General features: G+C 40.8%; 1 protein-coding gene across 1 annotated transcript; it reads left to right on the top strand.

The window, feature by feature from the left end:
* The first annotated feature begins 6,099 nt into the window (after positions 1–6,099).
* LOC119738023 (fibrinogen beta chain-like) lies at positions 6,100–14,280 on the top strand. The gene is made up of 7 exons (XM_038212738.1): positions 6,100–6,164; positions 8,381–8,454; positions 9,781–10,071; positions 10,886–11,079; positions 11,681–11,945; positions 13,437–13,798; positions 14,266–14,280. The coding sequence occupies exons 1-7, from the start codon at positions 6,100–6,102 to the stop codon at positions 14,278–14,280; spliced, it is 1,266 nt and encodes a 421-aa protein (XP_038068666.1).
* Positions 14,281–21,876: the final 7,596 nt, after the last annotated feature.

The raw sequence follows: 21,876 nt of genomic DNA, 5'->3' as shown, positions 1-21,876 counted from the left end.
TCCTACAATTATGGGGGTATGAAGGCGCAAAATTGTTAATCGGTGATGAGATGTACATGACAGTTTGTTACCTAGGTCCCTCACAAAAGTTTTGTTTGGATCCACATACAGGGTGCACACCAATGGCAATGATATGGCAAACGGCGGCAGCCTCATCCCGATGAGCTCAGGTCCCGTGCGATGGCCACAGGACCGGGGACCTGGGGAACCACCAGTGTAGTGAGCATATTCCCTGTTTTGGAAGAGGTAGTGCACGTTTTTACGGAAACCCCTCACACAGAACTTGCAGATCAAGACGGCTGTGGGGAGTCGAGGCAATTAAACATTGCCGTGAGACTGTAGGGGCATGTTTTGTCCACAGTTGTCGTGGCCGGTTTGCCACCTAGCTTGCCCTTGACTGTCGCGGGCGATGGAAGGACAATCATGGGGCTTATACACCTGTCGGACATTTTTCATCACGATGTCCTGGTTGCACGCCGCACAACAAACTCTCCTCAATTAGAACTCAGATTGGTTAACGGACTTGCGCAGTCCATTGGCAGATCTTATCCATTGTAGTTACAAGCCGGCAAACTTTTACGAAACTGGTTTTGCCCAAAAACGTCCAGTACACAGCACCGGCAAATTTGGGGCACAGCGAGGAGGCAAATAACACACCAACCTAATAAAAGTGTTTCGTTACTCAGCGGGCTGTACACTAGCATGTATGGATTGCAAAGGACTGTGCTATATGTGTGCTATCATGTACATTTATTTAAGGAGATTTGGTGCATGGAGCTATGCTTTGTGTAAGCTACAACTTATAAGAACCTCAGTTCTCGATGACCTGGTGTCACAGGACATAACTGTCAGAGGGTAGCGGGCTACAAATTTGCATGACAGTCGTTCACATGACTTATTGTTTAAGTGTTGTATCCGGTTGGAGTCACGTTGCAGTAACCGTAAACCAGGTTGATTGTGAAGAAGTGGTAGTCGATCAAAAGTTAATAGGCCTAGTAATCAAGATTGTTGTAGTCGGTCAGACAATTGAAGCCAGGTAAATGTTGTAGTCGATAATTCTGACGTATCGGTATTGAAACCAGGGGTTGTAAAACTTAATTGTGTTCGATAGTGACGTATGGGTAAACCAGGTTGGTTTTAAACAATTTGTAGTCAATTCTGACTTGTTAAGTGTAACCCTTACCCATGTTGGTAAGACAACTTGTAATTGAGCAGGAATAACGGTTGAATACTTGTCGAGCATGATTATTGGTAAACGAGGTTATCATGAACAGTCGAGCATGATTTGCTGGCAAACCAGATTAATTGATTACAACAGATTGGTAATCGATTACACGTAACGTGTAAAACTGGTTGGATAAACAGTGTGTAGTCAATCTTAAGGTAGTGGGGAACCAGGTTGGTTACAAACAAGTTGTTGCCGTTCACAATTTAATGGTAGCGGTGGTTACAAACAATTTGTAGCTGCTCATGACGTAGTGTAAAGTGGGTCTCCACTGGGAGTAAACGTGGGGGATAAAATGATAACAGTAATAAGAACTGAAGTAACCGCTAACTGCGTAAGGCAGTTTGTAAATGGAAGAATCCAATCATCAGCTTGGCATGAGATAGCAAGCTTGGGGCCAAACTACGTTCTCAGTTTTCTCAACGAGTTTCGAGTTTTCGTAGCCGGCTACTATCACGATTGGTTTCTTAGGTTATGTGCAATTATGGTTTTCACAACTGAAATTCGACATTTGGAATACTTAATATGGCCGTTCCACGGATAAGACTTTATCGTTCATTCCGAGACAAGTTGGCAATTTGGCATTCGGATAACACATTATTGTGTTGGTTACAGGCTTATCCATAGTATGTTGTAACATATCCGGACACGTAGTGCGAAATCCAAAGTATTGTGGAATGTGTACTTTTTATGTCAAGATATATTGCATTTATTCAAGGGTTTAGGGGATAAGCAGTAGTTAGCTGATCACATGTCTTGTGGGTCTCGTAGTGTCTCCAGTGGAACGGGAGTAAAGTCGGAGATAATTGAGTAACCAGGCTCACACACACACAGTCGTTTTTTGCTATGCTTCCGAGGATTGGCTTTGTGTTTTCCTTTGTCCCTGTAATATAACACTCTCCCATAGACTAAGCACACAAACCTGCGTTTGAGGACAATAGGCACCTTCCTTCGAGGATCAATGGCCCCTTTGTGCTCCTTTTGTTGTCTGTCCTCAGGCGTAATGCCATGCAGGAACACACACACACACACACACACACACACCCACACACCCAGACTTGTTTCACATACCTAGTGTGGACTTTCCTTTCTTTTCGTGTAGTTAAGGAACACCAGTGGAAAAACTCATTTTTCTCAAACTGTGAAAACTCTTACAACCCAATTTTTTTTCAATGATTCCCTTTAGTGTTTCTCTTCATTCTGCTACAGATAAACCTAACCCAAAAATGCCTCTAAACCTGTTTTCCAGAAATGGGGAAACACTGTGTGGACGTGGGCAAGTCCACACTTCGTCGCTGCAACCTACATTATGTGGACGTCTTTTGTTCGGAAGTCCACACTGCGTATGTAAGACAAGCTCACACACACACACAAATATATATATACTGGTTGTATGGTTGTTTGGATGGTTTAAGCCCAGGGAGGGAAAGGTGAGATTGGCCATTTTGTCAAATTCTGAGTGGTAGGCCAAGGGTCAGCACAAACGGACGAATTGTAATGATTGATCTGAGCCACTTTCCCGCCATGGGCTCTTGTGCTGCGGATAAGGAAATTATCCACAGCGTTTATATCAGCTTATGAAAAGCGAGGGCGCTTCTAATTGTTGTGAGAAGCGATTGCGCTTCCAATTGTAGGGATATCCGTATATAGTCCTTTGAGACTTGTGAGAAGCGTTTGCGCTTCTAATGGTAGGGATATCATATTAGTCCATGGGGACTCGTAAGAAGTGACTAGCGCTTCTAATTGTTACGAGAAGCGACTGGCGCTTTTATGACTGTTGCGAGAAGCGAGTGGCGCTTCTAATTGTTGGGATATCCGTAGTCCTTTGGGAATTGAAAGTAGCGATTGCGCTGCTAACTGTTCGGGATATAGCCGTAGCCTTGTAATGATTATAACTGTTAGCATGTAAGTTGTAAATATGATTATTCAACCATGCTGGTAAGTATACCTGGACCTGGTTAGGATCATTTATATTAACTTATATGTAAATTGTACATGTGATTGTTAAACCATGCTTGTTGGACGGTATCAAGCGAATAAATGCTTGCCGAGTGACCACAGTGCTTTTCTCCGGTGTGACTCTTTCACAATGTGTTATTTTGAAAAATGTAGGTCTATTATTGCGTTATTTCACAAACTGTATTGATTTATTTTGTTTTACTGCCGCAGTATTTCACAGTTGCATTGCATTATTTTGCAAACTCCTGTGTGTTTTGCCAGACTATTGCGTCATGTCGCGACAAAGTACGTTATTAAGTATATGTTTTACGGGGTTTTTTCCAATAACAATTTGTTTTTACCGTTCAAAACCGTGAACAAAACCCATTGCCACCATTAACCGTTGTGTGCTCAATATTATAATTAAACCTGGGCTCTTGGACAATAATACATGAATGACTTGGGGTTTTTTTTAGGGGGGGGGGATACAAGAATATATTGCTCTTGATATAATCAAATTGCACTTGTCTTCAACTCGTACAATATTGTTATTACTCGTGCAATATACAAGGTTGTCCAAACTCAATAAATGTCCTCATATAGGTTTTCTCAGTCAATTTCGGCAAATGAGCAGCCAATTTAATTTTCGTGCGTTCGAATTAAAGCTATTTTGCCTCTCCAGTTGTAACTGCGTTTCAAATTCAGAATTCGGCCATTCAATTTCGTTTTGAGGCATTCCAATTCCTTTAGCACTGTGTTTAATTTAGCATATCGTCATTCTTTTTCGTGACACACAATCATCATTCAATTTAGCAAAGCTGGTTCGACTGGAGATTTTACTGATTTAATTTTTTTTCAATTTCGTAAAGAGGCAATCAATTTCGCTTAAAGAGAATTCAAATAAGTACGACTTAAGAAATGCGAATAAACAGATAAACTGTACTAGGCAACTGTTTCGTATCTTCACTTTAATTCAGGCAAACCTTGTTTTCTTTATTTATGCTTTCAGTAGACTTTACATGGGGCCAATGAGCTTTTTTCTTCTTCTTTGTTTTCTTCTTCATTCTTTTTTTTTTTAGGAGGGATCTTTATTGGTTAACTGACCAAGACCTAATTTTGTGTTGTGTTTGAATGGGGTGTTTCTTTATGTTTTTCCTAGTTTTTTATTGTTTATGTTGTTTCTTCCTCAACCATCAATCTGTTGGCGTGCCAGACATCTTGGCATATATGTTTGGGTATGGTTGTACCACTGCATGCACTTCACTTGGGTGATGACTTGCATCAGGGTCGTCCTCCACTAGTTTCAGTGTAATCATCATCCCATCCAAGGCCCTGGCTATGGTGGCAGTAGAAACATGGGGCTTCTCTGGCAGATGCTCACTCAAACTAGCCTTCATTTGTTGAAGTGTCAAGACGGGATTAGCGTCAAGGATGCCTTGCAGATGGTTTCGCATGTCATCATCCATCTTGCTGTGGGTTGCTCCTCCTCTTGCCAGCGTCTCTCGCCTTCCAGTCCTCAAATATGTTGCTACAATTGATCTGGCTGTGGACTTGTTGATGTTCAAATTGACTGCAAGCTGAAGGTAGTCTTGCTCGTTTCCCTCGAAGGCCTCAATCAACCTTTCTCGATCTACCTGGGCCACTCTAGCGTAGCGACCACGAGCTGCCATTTCTAGAAATATGCGTGTAAAACTGTAGCGAAAGCTCGTCTTCGAAGTACATCGGCAAAGTGACTCAAGTGCCAAAAAGTAAACCTTATTTATGCCTTCAACATTCTTAAGGAAACAAACATTTAACAAAGCGTTTTTTAGATTGCACAAATTCCAGAAATGACTGCCCAAAAATGAATTTGAATGACTAAACACACGCCTCAAAAAGCTCCTGCGAATTTGAAGGCTGCTTTGTTGAATTGTTAAATTGCATGAATTTTTTGTTAAATCGAATGACGCAACAGTACATTTGACTGGTCATAAAACGAAATCGAACGACCCTTTTCAGTAGCATTTGATTTCGCGCGAAATAGAATAGTGTAGTGGTTAAATTGGCTGTTCATTTGCCAATATTGACCGAGAAAACCTATATTATCGGGAAACTCGTTTCAAGCCTCTTTTCCGCTCACCGTCACCAATTATGGATAGTCCGTACAAATAATGTACAATGTACATGCCTCGTAGACGGCTTTTGTTTCTTGCAATGGTATATTGCGTATTGCTTTCAAATGTACCTTTACATGTACTGCATTGAAGAAAGATGTATAATTGAAGAATTTCATACAATTTGTAATTATATAACAAACCTTGTATTGTAATAGAAACAAAAGTGATACAACGCGGCAACAGGGCAAGCGGACTCATGCTGTCCAAGCGATTCGTGTCAACAACGTACACGTACGAGTTAGAAATATTGCGAAAATTATATTAAGGAACGATGCTCAAGGAATTACACAGTGGTATTCGATAGATTTCTATCCTGATTTATTGTGGCGTGGGGCTGTATATATGAGCCACTTGGACTATAACATTGAAATAATTTTGTTTCTGTCATTTATCAGAACCATTACTCTGTTTCAGAATTCTCATTGATTATCTAAATTTTGCGTACGCGGAAAAAGCCCAGTCTTTTCATTTTACGGAAAGACACACCATATTTATATTTTTGAAGGGCAAGTCTAAATTTAGAAAAGGATAAACCAACGGCGTTTATTGACGTCAGAACAAGTCTATGCGAGCTTGTCGATTCATTCAGCACAAAATAGCTACACGCACCAGGAAACAAATCACAATAGACCAACTCTGCGATTCATTTACCATTATTATTAATATTTTCGTGATAGAACTACTGTATCGAAACCATGGAAATCATCCAAAACATTGTTTACGTTACTGTAACATTAACAGAGAGGTAATAACTGAAATCATACGAAGCGAGTCGCCGTAATGAAGGCCCAGCCTTCTTCTTCTTCAGTGTTTATCAGGGGAATTCAGACAGTGGCCGCTGGGCGGTACGTATCTCCGTTGCGAACTCAAGAGAGTGAATAGTGCTAGATCTCTGCCGAACGAACGCGGATTCAACCCGAGGAGGACTCGCTGGATTCTCGGTGACTCAAATCGGTGAGTCAAAGAGGCTTATATTTTGTCAGTCACTTTTGGTAAAGGCTGCTGATCAATTCCATAATTATTCTTATTAATTATAATTAACACATATTCCATTATTATTTTGCAGGGTCAGTTGGCAGTTACATGTAATAAAGGAACTAACACCTTTTTTAATGGATTTATTTCCGGGCAATAATGAAAACCACGATTGTGCACAGACCACGGTCTACACACAATTGAATTTAATTGTGTTTTACTTCACTGACATCCCATCACCAGATTATGGCTAAATTAGCTCCCTATGTTGAGCAAAAATTGGTAATGGTGCAGTTGGGTTGTTTTTAATCGAAATGACAGCAGTGTTTTATAGGTAAGGATCAGTTGATTTTTTTTTTTTTTAAATATATAACACCAGACAAAAACCAAAGAAGAACGTTTAAAACCTAACCTGTTGAGCTTTTATCTCAGTGGATGTTACGCTGTACTAGAAAACAGTAAAAATCATTCACAGCCTTTTGATCACGAAACAAGATTCCTTCTAAACGACTCTTTATTTCGTTGGTAATCAGCTACATTCCATGATTTCTTCTAACTGACAGCAAGCTGGAATAATTTCACGGAGTGTTTAGTTCCGGTACGACCTTTAATCCTAGTCATTTGTTTGATAATAATTCGGTAGGATCCATAAACAGGCTTTTTGATTTGTCTCATTTTTGAAGTGTGTCATTGAAGTAGCGTTTTGATTAAAAACAAATAATAAATACGTTGATCAATATTGAAGGTAATGAGCATTGTGGTTTTTCGAGAAAATATGGTTTGGGGGAAAATCTAGGTTCTCAGAATAACAACGATAGCTGCATAATTATGTAGGTTTTTCCGGCCAATTTATTAAATATTGATTATAATGATTGACGACTCCGAAGCAACTCGGAAGATGGATGTACAATGCATTTATTATGTTTTGTTTGGTCGTCATGGATACGGGGCATCACAGTTGTCTCTCAGTATTCAACACGTGAATGGCAAAACAATGATAACGTTGATAGTCTTTTTTCGGGTCTGCATCGCCAAGTTGCATGTCAATTCCTATGATGGACTTTATAGAAGGTATATCTTTTATGGGTCAATTCATTTTAAATGAATTATTTCATATTTTATTATATAAAGACAAAATGAAGAAAAACAAGCAAAATGGTCACCATAATTTCAAATGTATTCTGTATTCGAGGGCTGATGGCACGACTGTTACACCATACGTGTCATATTGACACAGTGTAATGTTCATACTTCTTAACCATTGAATATCAGAAAAAGAAATGTATCGAATGAATGGAATCGTTGGTTTTGGTGATCCCAAATTGTCAAATTGAGAGACGTTTTTGATGAAAGTCTTTTAAAGAGAGACGTTTCCGAAAAGAATCATTCCTTTTCTTAATGGCATTTTTTTCTGGCAATAAGTTATTTCAAGGACATTACGGCCTGAAATACGCCCAGGTGGGCTAAAAACGCGTTTTAAACGAAGTGATATTGAATGGAATTCCTTAAAAGTTGTTCTCGCACGCATAATACAGGAATAACACAAAACGCCCAGTTTTTAAAGGACAGTTGTGTGGATGTATATATCCTACTTTTAAATGTTCTCTTCCGATTAACATTATTTCGTTCAAAGCGCGTTATCGTAGCCCAAGTAGGCTGTTCCATGACGCAGTGTCCCTTTAAGGTCGGTGTCAGTTCTTGAAACAGAAAATGTACGGATGCGCTCTAAAGGTGCCGCACTGGGGAGGATGTCAGTTCGTGAAACCCAAAATAACCCGGTTCTGTAAATACGCGCGCGTGCAGCGCACTCACTCGCAACTGAGTGTCAGGTCGTGGTGCCGATGACCATTTGTTTTTCGTTGTTCTTGTTTTTCAGTGAAAAGAAAAAAAAGGCTTAATTATTCTGTCATTAAATTGGTACGGATTCAAATTTCATTTCAAAATAAAAAGGCCGACCCATACGCCAGACTGGGCGCAATTCAGCCTCGGGATGACGGCTGTCTTCGAGTTCATTTTTCTAGCAGAAGACAGATTATTTTCATTAACATAATGGTCCTATTTACTTTATTTTTAATTTTCTTTTCAGAGTTGAAGTGGGCGTGATCATTATGCCGCCTGGGTGGAATCCACCAACCTTAGCGTTAGCGGTCATCGTCTTGGGTATGTATAGGCTAGGTTTACATTTTGTAATTGTTAGATGTACATCGTGACCCATTGTGAGCCGCTTTGATTGAGATCTTTGTACGCCAAGAACCATGCAATATACAATTTGAATGTAGAAAAATGGAAATGTGTTTCATCTGATATACATTTTGTCTCAAAGGACTACGTAATTAACAGTAAACAAAAGACGTAAGGAGGTTTGTCACATGTTGTTCACGGCAAAAGGTCGTTAGCGTGTAATGTTAATGGAACAAAATATGTTCCAAGAGCGCTTAACGTCCAACTCAAGTGGGTACGCAAAGCTATTTTGTTCCCGGCAGAAGGAAGTTATAGGATTTAACATGCCGCTAAGGCGCACGTTTAAGGCAGATGGGGTTCCCAGTAAAAGGTCGAAAGCAGAAAAATTGAAATAACTTCAAAATGAAGTAATATTTTGAAATAAAAATGCACGATATTACATTAATTATTAACGACTTTTATGAGTCCAAATTTCAGCCTGATGTGATTTTTAATTTAGAAATGGGAGCATCAAACCTTTCAACTCGATTATCTCCAAAGTTGCTTTATGCGTGCCTATGTGTTGCTTACGACCTTTTCCTTGGCACACGACGAATTGGTCTTGATTTCGTATATGTGGAAATACGACTCTGAAAGCGAGTACCACTGGGAAAAAATATTAGTATAAGGAAATGTGCAAAATGTCTACGGACTAACGAAATGTAATTATTCAACAAACTGTCGCTCTTTGCTTTGACAAATCTGAATGAAATTAACGGCACATGGAAATTACATGACCTTATTTGTCGGAGTGAAAATTTTGATGATGAATTGGCAAAAAAAAAAACAAGTTTTATTAAATTAGGTTTTGCCCTTCACCGTATTACCTCCCGAGTGAAATATGGAAAAATCACTCGGGTGGGACTCGAACCCACGACCTCCTGCTTTCTAGTGCAGAAGTCTTACCACTCGACCACCGAGCTAACGGGATCGGTTGGCTGGTTCGAATCTGATGTACATAGCAGCGGGTACCGCCAACCGATCCAGCCAACCGATCCCGTTAGCTCGGTGGTCGAGTGGTAAGACATCTGCACTAGAAAGCAGGAGGTCGTGGGTTCGAGTCCCACCCGAGTGATTTTTTCCATCTTTCACTCGGGAGGTAACACACTGAGTATACAGTGTTTAAACGTCGGTGAAGGGCAAAACCTAATTTAATTTATATCACCCAGACGCAATATTCCATCTTATAATAACAAGTTTAATGTTTGTGATTTTTCATTTGTTAATATATGGGTCAATATATATTTGTCATTTCATGTCTTACAGCATTCACCGCTGTGTCTGCCAGGGTCTGTGTTCTCGTCACGGAACCAGACCCAGCCGATGGCGGCAGAATCAAGCTCGTCCTGCCGGCTATAGATCCCTGTACGTGCACGGACGTCAGACTGGGCGGTCACAACGCCTATGCGCCGCCGAGGCCAGACGGCACGCTGTACATCGACGGCCCGCTGTACATCGACATCTGTCACCTGAAGGACATCCTCGCGGACGGACTTGCCAAGTTCTACCATTGCGTGGCAACGAAGAAAGACGGAGTCTCTACTGAAACTCCGAGGGGTGAGTAGGAGAACTGAATTTAACTCCCAAAGCATGTTTTTAAAGTCATCCTTTTTGAATGGGCCATATCGTTCAACGAATTAAGGTTGTGACAAAGGTATATTGGGTACAAACATAATTAACCCCAGATCATTGACGTGAATGTGAAGAGTTCATTTCCACAACGCAATACATCCATTTGAGAAACCTGAAACATTCCACGATTATGACATTTTAATAAAAGAATAAAAACGGTCCAACAAGTCTAATAAGCTTCATTATTCCCTTGATGAATTTATGAAAATGTATTTAACTACATTAAATTCTAGAAACTGATTTTGGGCAGCAAGGTGAGGTTGGGATTTTAAAATCTAACAAAGTAGCGTTGATCGCTTTTTTTTGGTGGAAATAACACTTCATTTATATGTTGCTTGGACTGCAAATATATACAATTTTAATTTTCGGATGGAAGTAATGCTGCGAAATTGCTGTGACAGGAACAAAATAGTATTCAGCAACTGAAACTCCTGTAAGACTGGAACTAAGCATTCGATTTTAGAGGATACGGGCTGCGCAAGTTTAGGGTTGGCGAGTGGTGGGAATTTATCTGGCCAAAAAAAATAAAACATTCAAAAAATCCTCACTACTAATATATATTTCTGGAGTGCACTTATGTCTTTTGTCAAGTCTTTGTTTACTATCATTATTACACTTTACATCCGTGTTTTCTTTTTACAAATTGTGAGCAATCTATGAAATTTGAAATGCTGTTCTTTAAGCACATTCTGCTGAACGGGGCATCAAAATCCAGTTTCTTCTTTTTCTTTTTTTTAAGTCACCACGGATGCCCAAGGGGCGACCCAAAAAGCAGTTGTCAGCATCACCCCAGAGCTGACGGAGCCTCGAGCAGATTGTCAAGAGATCTTGGATGCTGGTCAAACAACGAGCGGTGTGTATACTATACAGCATGCAGGCCAAAAAATGCAGGTCTACTGCCGCATGCAGCCGGAGTCGGGGAAAGGATACATAGTGAGTACAGTTCTTATTTTCTCAAACTCATTTTGAAGGGTGTGTTTATTGTTAAATTAGCTCACAGAGGTACTATATATTTAAAGTCGACAAACAAGTCTTGATGCATGTTTGTTTTCAACTTCTGGTACCGGGTACTGTTGTAGGAACTCTTGCATGAAACGCAATGAAACCACTGTAAAATAATGTAACGTCCGTGCATACGCGATCTGAACCAGTATAACATTAACATAATCGCCCCGAACGGGAAGTGGAAAATTGCAACATGCAAAGTGCCAAAATTTCACCTGTCCCAGCCATTTGTAAATTTTATTGCGATTCCAACGACGAGTATTAGTTGTGCTTTACAGCTCTGTATTCCCGCCAGCTAAAAAGCTCGTTACCGAGGTACCGTGATGCCTGGTTAACTTAGTTTTCAGGAAGATCTCTAAAATGTAAAGTGTTCCCAAAGTCCTTTTCTAAGTCTTGGACTTCGCCAATCACACCGTTTGATTCGCTATTCTATCTAAAACAAAATAAAGTTAAACCTGAACAAGGGTAGTAAAGCGGAGGTGAAAAACAGTGTCCCAGTTTTATCGTCACTCATATCGTTTTTCGACAGGTGTTTCAGAGACGCCTGGACGGCTCGGTGAGCTTCAACCGAACCTGGCAGGAATACGCCGAGGGATTCGGGAATCTGACCGGAGAGTTTTGGCTCGGCAACCAGAAGCTGCATAGTCTGACTGGTAACGGGGGTTGGGAGCTGGTCATCACTCTGAGGGCGTTCGATGGGGACGAGGCCCGTGTTCGTTATCAGAATTTCGAAATACACTCGCACAATTACTGGCTTGACGTCAATGGCTTCAATGATGAGAGTGGAGATGCAGGTACGTTATACCCCTTTGCTTTCATTCTCGTTCCCTTTCCTATCACACATCAGCATGTCTTCTCTCTAAACTCAAAATAATGAAACTACGGACTAGACGACTTTAGAGTGAAACTCACCCAACCTCGTTCCCATGGGTACGAGATCTTGCTGCGCCATGTTGTTTCACATCATGCCTTGCGCGATCTCCACCCCTGGAATTGTGTAATTTAAATGTGTCAAAATATGGCACATTATAATTAGGCTGCAGTTTATCTGTTTTGCGTGCCGACGCCATCTTTAAATGTTTAAAGTTGTGATATTGAAGAATCAATCATTTCAAACATAAGGTTTGGACGTTGCATTATTTAGCAAAGATTTGTATTAAATGTACGTACTCCTTTCATCCCTTTACAACCGAAGATACAGGGGGGGGGGGTTTGCGAAAAACGAGGCTGCCATAATCCATACCGTACAGGCATCGCGAGTTTTGAATAACAAATAATTTTCGTATGTGACGTGACATGCAAAGCACGCGAGCGCATTATGGGCGCGCGTGGCGTGCAATCTTCGAAATGCGCGCGCAGTACGCTCTGAATAGCCAGTCAATATCGTTGACGTGTACATCGCGGCCAGGGGTTAGTGAAGGAACGCGCACGCGCCCATGGAGTCGAGGCTGAATATCACCCAAATAGTGTGATAGCAAATGACCCGATCACTGTTATGAAATGGTCGGAGCCCTTTGGTTTTGTCTCCCTTCTTTCCTCGTGTTCGTGTTCTTTGAATTGGTTTTGTTTTCTTCTGGACAATAATTCTCTGCGGCTTGTCTTTAAAACGGAACAACGCATGAACTTCAAAAGGGGTATAAACATCAATCCTGATACCGAGGTAGGCATACAAGTGTGACGTCATGATTACGTCATCAGGTGTCAAATTACAATCAATTTTAGTAACAAAACTGACCGCTTTGTTTCAATCATAACTCTTGACCAGAGCAGCAAATTAAGTTCACACTTTGCGATCTGATAGACCATTTACATGAAGTCGCTTGAGCTTTACTTCCGGGGTTAGCGGAATGTCAAAGTTAGGAAAATTCAAAATACCAAAAGATGCGAGCATATTATAACAAACGGAATTTCTGCTTAAAGATTCAAAGGAAAAAGATGAAACTCTGTTCAAACATATCAACCATATCAAATATATGTCATAACATATCAAATTACAAGCGACCACTCAGCGTTTGTAACTCAACAGACGCGAATAATTATTTTGTTTTGATACTTCGCTACAAAAAAGAAGGAACTTCGCCGCAACTACGTAAATGACCTATGCGTTAAAAAAAACATACTGGTATGTATGTGACTGGTACACCTGTGGTGCAAAAAAAAAACAGCCTGTAGCTTTTGTCGCTCTGACTCCCCTGCATTTATAACCAGATCAAACAATCATTTGGGAGAATATTGAATGATTACTTTCGAGATTGGAAGCAAACTTTGTTCTCTATTTTGTGTAGAATGCGGTATAAGTCTCGGGATGGAAGACGGAAGCATCCACGATTCCGCTATCTCGGCATCAAGCAGGTACACGGACGAGGACTCCTCTCGCAGCACAGATAACTGCCAAGCGAGTCACGGTCGGCTGAACTACCTGGGCACCAGCGGTGGAATCATTGGGGGCTGGTGCCCAAGTTCGGAACCCGACTCGTGGTTGCAGGTGGATTTGGGATGGCGGCTGCAGGTGGAAGGAGTCATCATCCAAGGCAGCTTTGACCCCCTGGAGACCTGGTCTGAGTGGGTAACAGAGTACCAGGTTCAGTACAGTGATGACCAATCCAATTGGCAGTATGTGATGCAGTCAACAGGGACTAGTCCACAGGTAAATAATCCATTGCATTTAGTAAAAGAAACGATGACGTCGCTATGTGACGTCTATGCATCTTGGGAATATTTTCCACAACACTCAACCCATTGAGGAAACCGCGGCACAAGCACCAGCAGAGTCCCAACCCTGGGGCACAACTTCATGTGCGTTAATGCCTTTCCGCGACATTTTCTCGTTTACCCATAACATATTGTAACGGACAGTCTATGCACAATTTTGTTGTCATCGCTTTCTGGCGCTGGTGCTCCGGCGGAGGGGCTCCGGCGGCGCGCACCTGACCTGGTTTTGGGTCTTGCTGGCGCGCGCTCCGGAAATAGGCTCTACAAAATAGGTTGCTTAAGTGGGGTTCTTTTGTTCAATTGCGCGGGAAGAACTTGGCTGGGTTCCAGGGTTGGGTAAAGTTGCTACATTTGTATACATTTGTTCAGATTGTGTGTATGTCTATGCTGTGAATTGATCAGTTGCAGTTCTGGTAGCGGTGTGGCAAGTTGCCCGCAGAGTCCGCTTGGCGAAATAAATGAAGTTCCTTCAGAGTTAGAAATCCCGTCTGTCTGTCCCCTTTTCTTGCGTTTGGCCGGATTTGGCCGAATTTTTGACCGACTGGAAATGACGGAAAGCACAGCTGCAGATGAGATCGTGGACGTCATCAACGATGTCATCATTGACGTTCGGAAGGTGGGAGACTCCTTGGAGCGGCAGATTTGTGGATCAGCCCATTCCTCGGACAGAAGTAATCCACATGCAACTGGTTCAGCAGTAGGTGTGTTGCAGAGGATCAATAAAATGATCGCCGAATTGGAAGCGATGTACAGCTCCGATGATTCTACCAGTGCGTATCAGGATGAAGACCAAGCCTGTTCAGCGGTCCGGGGACAGAAGTTGATGTTAGGCCGGGTTGTCGCGTGAATGGGGAGACCACGAGTACTGAGGCCGCTGCGAGCGATGATAGCCCTGCTGTTGACGTGGATCCCCGTCCCGTGATACTGGCGAGCATGGCGGCTGTCCATCGGATCGAGGTTCGTGGATGCACCGACTTTTCCAGTCCTGATCCAACTGCTGCGGAGAACTTTAGCTGCACATCGATAGCTCCATCGTTGCGGACATTTCCATCGATGCACACTGATCCACCGTTGTGGACGGCTCCGCTGGTGCATGTCGATCAGCCGGAGCACGCTGAAATCATCGACCGCCGTACTGCCGGGACAGCAACTCAGACCACGGACAATCGACCACAAGACACTGACCTTCATGTTCAGGTGACGGCAACCGAGCCGGAGCGGCACTATCCCCCGGCGAAAGCAGCCCCGCTGGAGCAAGCAACGACATTGACTTTCAGACCACAAGTGCACGTGACAGGGACAAGAACGGTAAGCCAACAGACTGCGGATCCGGCGATGCAGGACGCATCAAAGAAGACGAGGCCGAAGGTACAGGGACTACCACAGAAGACAGGATACCCGTTGATGCAGGGAGCATCAAAGGCTGGGAATCCGCCGGTGCAGGGTGCACCACAGAAGATGAGGTCGCCGAAGAAGACAGGGAATCCGCCGGTGCGGGGTGCACCACGGAAGACAAGGCTGTCGGAGAAGACAACAGTGCGTGGACAGAAACCACGGAAGACAACGGGGCCAAAGCAAGGTTGGGGAGTCAACGACCAGGTGCAAGGAGTACAGCGATGTGACCTGTGTACTTGGCTGAAGACACTAAAGCTTTCGAAGTGCAACACAGACAGAGACTGGAGAGAAGTTCTCTCTTGGATGGACATTGTTTTGTGAAATAGTTAGGACATAAAGGACAGTTTCCAAGTGAAGTGGACAAGAAAAAAAACGTAGTCGTCACGGTTTGTTGTATCATTGTTTGAATCTGTGCACTAGTCTGGGGACTAGAATCAACGCTGATCAACTTCCATTGAGGACACCCATTGATAAACAAAGTAAAGTGTTTGATTTCTCATGTTGTTTCTAAAATGTTTTCCCTGTTGAACAGGTAGTCATCATGGATTGCTGGATTAACGTTTGATCTGAGTAACCATTTTGGGGACCAGATCAACGTTGCTCCACATCCTTTGAGGACACCCAATGTTGGGTTAAAGAAAAAAAAAGTTCATGTAAAATGTGTTGTATATGTGCCCCTATTCAGGAGAATAGGCCCAATTTAAGGATGGGGTAGTGTAACGGACAGTCTATGCACACTTTTGTTGTCATTGCTTTCTGGCGCTGGTGCTCCGGCGGAGGGGCTGCGGCGGCGCGCACCTGACCTGGTTTTGGGTCTTGCTGGCGCGCGCTCCGGAAATAGGCTCTACAAAATAGGTTGCTTAAGTGGGGTTCTTTTGTTCAATTGCGCGGGAAGAACTTTCTAGTTGCTACATTTGTATACATTTGTTCAGATTGTGTGTATGTCTATGCTGTGAATTGATCAGTTGCAGTTCTGGTAGCGGTGTGGCAAGTTGCCTGCAGAGTCCGCTTGGCGAAATAAATGAAGTTCCTTCAGAGTTAGAAATCCCGTCTGTCTGTCCCCTTTTCTTGCGTTTGGCCGGATTTAGCGGACAAGAGCCCAGTAGGATCCCGCTACAATATCAACATTCTATTCGTGTCCTAATAAAAATTGCCTAAAACAGTAAAGAATAGGACAGTGCAAGTAGTGGAGGAAAACAATAATTGGTGCAGTAAAAAGGACTTGGTAATATTGTTGACTGCATTGTTTTTATTTACATTATATGTATTTCACAGACATTCCCAGGCAACCGAGATCAAACCACCCCGGTCACCAGCATGTTTGACCAGCCGATCCGAGCTCGCTTTATCTGCATCAGGCCGACTGCATACAACCATTGGCCGTCAATGCGTATGGAACTCATCGGCTGCAAAAGTATGTAAAATTTTCTTCATCGCAGATCCTGTTATGGTCATATATGTATTCAAATGCCGAATGGCTGAATACATTTCGTATTATTACAGAAGAAGACACATTCATCCGCCTTTCCACACTCTCCCCAACTGCAGTCTCTTTGACCATCCCCTCGAGATCTACACCGGCAACCACGCCACAAGGTGTGGTCTTCGAGATTTTAAAGGCTTGTGGGTGATTGGGCAAATCTGATCATCGTTTTAAAATGGCCAACATTGGGTGATGGGGCTACACACAAATTTACCCTTCGGTTTTATCTTCTTTCTTTCGTTCTTTCGTACTCTTGTTTGCGTTTTTTTTCTTCACAATAATTATCCGCGGCTTTACTTGCAAACGAAACAACGCTTGAATTTCAAAATTGGTATGAACATCAACCCTGGTACAGAAGTGTGCATACAAGTGTGGCGTTATGATGACTTCGTCAGTTATTAAATTTTGAGCGACTACTACAGACACAAAAATTATGGCAGTGTTTAGTGGGGAATGTGAAACATAAAAAAGCAGGATGACATCATCATCCGAAAGGGCACCCTCTAGCGGCACATCAAAGACGGTGGAACTTTTTGATTGAAAAACTAATGGTCAAAATGGTACCAAATTGCCCCTAGATATTATTTGGACAACCACAAATGACTTTGCAAGGTTTCAGAATCATGACTTCAGTAGACCGGAAGTTTTTGAAATTTTAGAAAATTATCATTTTTTATTTATTTTTTTTAATTAAAAATTCGTGTTTAGTTCATATATTCGTAGCATAAATAATAGCATCCGGTACAATACGTTCACAATAAGATACTAATTTTGTGACGTCAACAAACCAATTGAAACGGAGGATCATGTATCCTCTCTTAAACTAAATCAATATTTACTTTGCATATTGTGACTGATTAAACGTCATCAAACTGGAAATAAAATAGGTACAAGTATAATGTATACTGAAATAAATCAAACACCAAAAGATGTATTTTATTTTCAAATTTAAAGAAATGGCTCCACTGCAAAGGCTGCATTTCGTGATCCGTTGTTGTCTTCAGACACAAAACCTATTCACAACTATACAGACAATGTCCCATGAATTATTTGAGGGCTCGATCACGCTGTTTTTGTAGTATAAGACAATTCTGGTTTAACTGAGGTCTTTAAATCTTATTACTAAAAAAAAAGTTTAATCTGCAGGCAATGCAGGTATCTATCTGTACCCAATACCGAATGAATGTTTTATTCGGCAGCTTGTCTAGCATACAATGAAATCATTATGTCCAAAATCAGTGTCGTCACAAAAACAGTTTTTGGAATGTTTACCGGAAAATCGTCAAAAATTTCCGGTTGATGGGTAAATCTTGAAGTGGGTCGAATACACCGTTGACAGTTATAGCAGTTAGTGTCATGCCCATGATGCATACCATGAGGTAACTTTCCCGTGAACGAATACCGATGGCCATGTTTACAAACGAAAAATAACGAAAGGAGACGGTACCTAAAAGAAATAACAAAAGGAAAGGAATCTGTTTCAATGTCGTTTGATAAGTAATCCGTTCGTGCAAATGTCCATGCAGTATTCGTCATCCATTAATGTACTTATACAAGGTCTGACAATACCTCTTCTCTTATGCACACAGTTACACGCGATTCACTCGGGCGTCATAGTTCTGGAGACTTCTCAACTCCAGACAAAGACCACGACCAGACCAACGGTGAAAAATGCGCTGAGAAATTTCAGGGAGGCTGGTGGTACAAGAGTTGCGATAGCGCCATCAGCGACTACTTCACTAGCAACCTGAACGGCTTGTACTACAACAACGCAACAGTCGATGATTACATGGGGATACAGTGGGTCACTTGGAAGGGTAAACAGGTCTCTCTTAAAGAGTCCGAAATGATGACACGACGCCGACCGTAACCGGTGATGGGAAGAATCTGTCATATTGAAAGACAACGATTAAATTTGGGGATATGGGGGGGGGGGCGCCAGGCCTCAATTTGGAGTATTGTCGATCTAGAAATGCAATTAAAATTAAACTTTCCTCGACAAGAGCAAAAATTACATAAAGTCTAAATTGTCAGGTGCGTGGAAGAAAGTCGTTAGGGCAGAAAATGGGTCAAAATGTCAAATTCAGATGTTTTTCGGGTAATCAATAGAGCATGGAAATATCTTTCATTTGATATAGGCCTACATTTTGTCTGAAAGGGCTACGTCATACTGACGTAATTAACAGTAACAGTTACAGTTAAAAATAATACTATGGTTACAAATGAAAAGTCAGCGGAGGGGAAGCGAAAGTTTCTCATTTCGTCAGTGACACCACGAAGGAGCACTCATATATACCAGTAAAAACTAGCTATCGGAGAAAACGGCATCTAAAGTTGAACGCCTTCATCCTTTTGAAACAGTTGTGGTTCAGAAAAACATGTAATGTATTCTAATTAGTAACCAAATGGTATTTGATGTTGTGAGCAACAGTAGTGATATCACTTTAATATACATTGTGTTTAATGTTTAACTGTATATTTAAATATCTATAATTATTAATAGGGTAGTTATTTTACATTATACGGGATCCGACTCAGTAAAGCCAGTCACGTGAGGAATCACAAGAGCTACATAAAAATGTTAAACTGGGTGATCTATAAAAAAATATAAAAAAATACACATACTTTCATATCATCAACGTGCATTCTGCTGAATCGGGTGTGTAAAAATATTGATTAAGAAAATATTTTAGTTTGTTGCAATTTGGTGAATGTTTTGGATATTTTGAATAATAGTACTGTTGGAAATTGTACTGCATAATGGACAGCGTGTTTAATTTTTCCTAGTAACTTTTACTGTCAATGTGAACACATCCATTAAAAACAGTCTCAAGTTGCCAGTGGTATTTGTGAGTTATAGGCACGTAATTAAACATAGTATTTTACATCATCACTGAGATGTTGTTATAGGCCTATATCAAAATGTAGTGCTGCGTGTTCGCATTTATAGTGGAAAAGTAAAATGATTGGACAACTGTCAAAAGAAATATCTTGTTGTTTTAGGTTTTGGTCACATTTTACGTAATCTAATTGTCAAAATATCAATGGACGTTAAAACTATGGTACTTTGTAGCAATATTCTACAGAATTTCGCAAACGGGCGACCGTTTTTTTTTTAAGTCGCGTCTGGATTAGGGCGACACGCCTTATTGGGGGGACAAATTGGTGTCATCCTATTGTTAAAACGACCCTTAGGGCAAGGAATTCTAGATCGATTCCTCGTGGTCCAATTAGTAAAAATACCGAATTTTGTGGAGAAAGGAATTAAGGTAAACTTGGGTTTTTTTAACCAAACGTTCTTTTAAGCGATAAAAAGGGTTCTCGCAGATTGTATGATATTTTTATCTCATCTAAAAAAGTCGTTAGAAAGTTTGTCGACAAATGGGAAGGGAAACTACAAATCAATTACAATTTTGGTAAATGGTCTCAGATATTTAATGTACCCTTTAATTGTACGGTTGATTCGAAGCTTAAATGGTTCCAGTACCGTTTAATCCACAGAATATTGGGCACTAATTCGTTTTTATTTAAAGTTAACAAGTTAGGTTCCAATGTTTGTACTTTCTGTAAAGACGAAGAAGAAACCCTTATTCACCTCTTTTGTAATTGCCGTCATGTCACTTCCTTCTGGAATTCAATTATAGACTGGATCAAGGACAAGACTAATATTAGTTTTGTGGTAGACAATGAGCTTCTTTTGTTTGGTATTATTGATAGTAGATTCAAATGTCTCAATCTTATTATTTTAATTTGTCGATTTCACATTTACAAAATGCAAATGAGTGACAAACGTCCATCTTTTTTAGCTTTTAAAAAAGATCTGAGGAGGTACTATATCTGTGAAAAATATATGTCTGCTGTTAATGGAGTTGTACAGAAATTTTGTTCAAAATGGGCAAATTATTCTTTATTGCGTCAGGAGTAATCCCTTTTGTTTAAGTTGTTATTGATTAGATCTGTATCCTAGCCAGTACTGTATTTATTTGTCAATGGATGAGAGCTGATTGAAGAGAAATAAAATGTTATCCCCGGGATAAAAAAAAATAAAAAAAAAAAACACACGTTCCAAAAAATAAAAAATTGGGTTAGGTAACTTTTTAGGTTTGTGCAAAAGTCTATTGGAAGTTGCCCTATTGTAGAAATTATTATATTACATGTAACTTGGTATTGTGGATAATAAAATTGGTGGTTATTACAAAAAATAGCAGACAGCGTGTTTAACATTTTCATAGCATAATATATTCCATTTACATTTAACATGATTAGAACAAAACAAATGACTTTCCAAAGCTCAATTTTTAAGACATTTTGCCCTTTCAAAATTGTGACGGATGTTTTACTCTCATCATTATGACAAGTATGTCCAGTTGTAAAAAGCCTAGCTATATATGCCGGTTCTTTAACGTACGAACAACTTAAACATTTGAAAACAGAAGTGGCCCGAAAACTCTTTTTTTTTTTTTTTTTTTCTTTCTTTTCTTTTCTTTTTTTTTTACTCTGGCAGGAGCTTCTACAAGTCACTTGTGTGTCGGTCGCTCGGTCGGTCTGTCGGTCCCCGAAAATTAACCAAAAATATTTTACCAAAATTGAGCAAACGCTCTGCCGTCGTCAGTAAATGCACTCTAAAAAATGTTTGTGACAATTCGTAAAGACGTTTACGAAAATGGTGGAAACGGAGGCAAGATAATGTGCAGCAATGTTATAGCCACGTGGTGTTTTCTGTATTGGTTGGACGTATCCACAAGGAGGAAATGAAACTTGACCAAAAGTATGGTGTTGTATATGCGTCGCATTGCTTTGAAATTTCCGTATGCTTCTGCCGACTTTCCTAAATATTGTCAGGAATGTTGTTGGCTTGTTTTTTTTATAATATAACATCAAGTGGTGGCGCTGCGTTAGGCACAAGACCTTTCGATATATAACAACTCGTGATGACAATCGATGTGCACAATATGGGCTTGTAACTCCAAAATATATTTGGTGACTTTGAATTCATTGAGTCCGATCATATTGCATGGACATGTAATATACTTATAACATTGATATGTATAGACTATTGGATGGCTTCGACGGAGATACAAGAATATAAGAAAGAGCTACGAGGAGTGCAATATTGTTATAGCGAGCTTGGGCGT

This window comes from Patiria miniata, unplaced genomic scaffold (genome assembly GCF_015706575.1).
Source record: "Patiria miniata isolate m_02_andy unplaced genomic scaffold, ASM1570657v1 HiC_scaffold_3, whole genome shotgun sequence".
NCBI classification, from domain to species: domain Eukaryota; kingdom Metazoa; phylum Echinodermata; class Asteroidea; order Valvatida; family Asterinidae; genus Patiria; species Patiria miniata.
Note: the sequence above shows the minus strand (reverse complement) of the source record. Positions and strands in the feature narration are given on the sequence as shown.

Coding starts and splice junctions, on each gene's coding strand:
- LOC119738023 (XM_038212738.1), top strand. CDS start 6,100: ATGAAGGCCCAGCCTTCTTCTTCTTCAGTGTTTATCAGGGGAATTCAG. Junction 8,455..9,780: donor GTTAGCGGTCATCGTCTTGG/GTATGTATAGGC, acceptor CATGTCTTACAG/CATTCACCGCTGTGTCTGCC. Junction 11,946..13,436: donor TGATGAGAGTGGAGATGCAG/GTACGTTATACC, acceptor TATTTTGTGTAG/AATGCGGTATAAGTCTCGGG.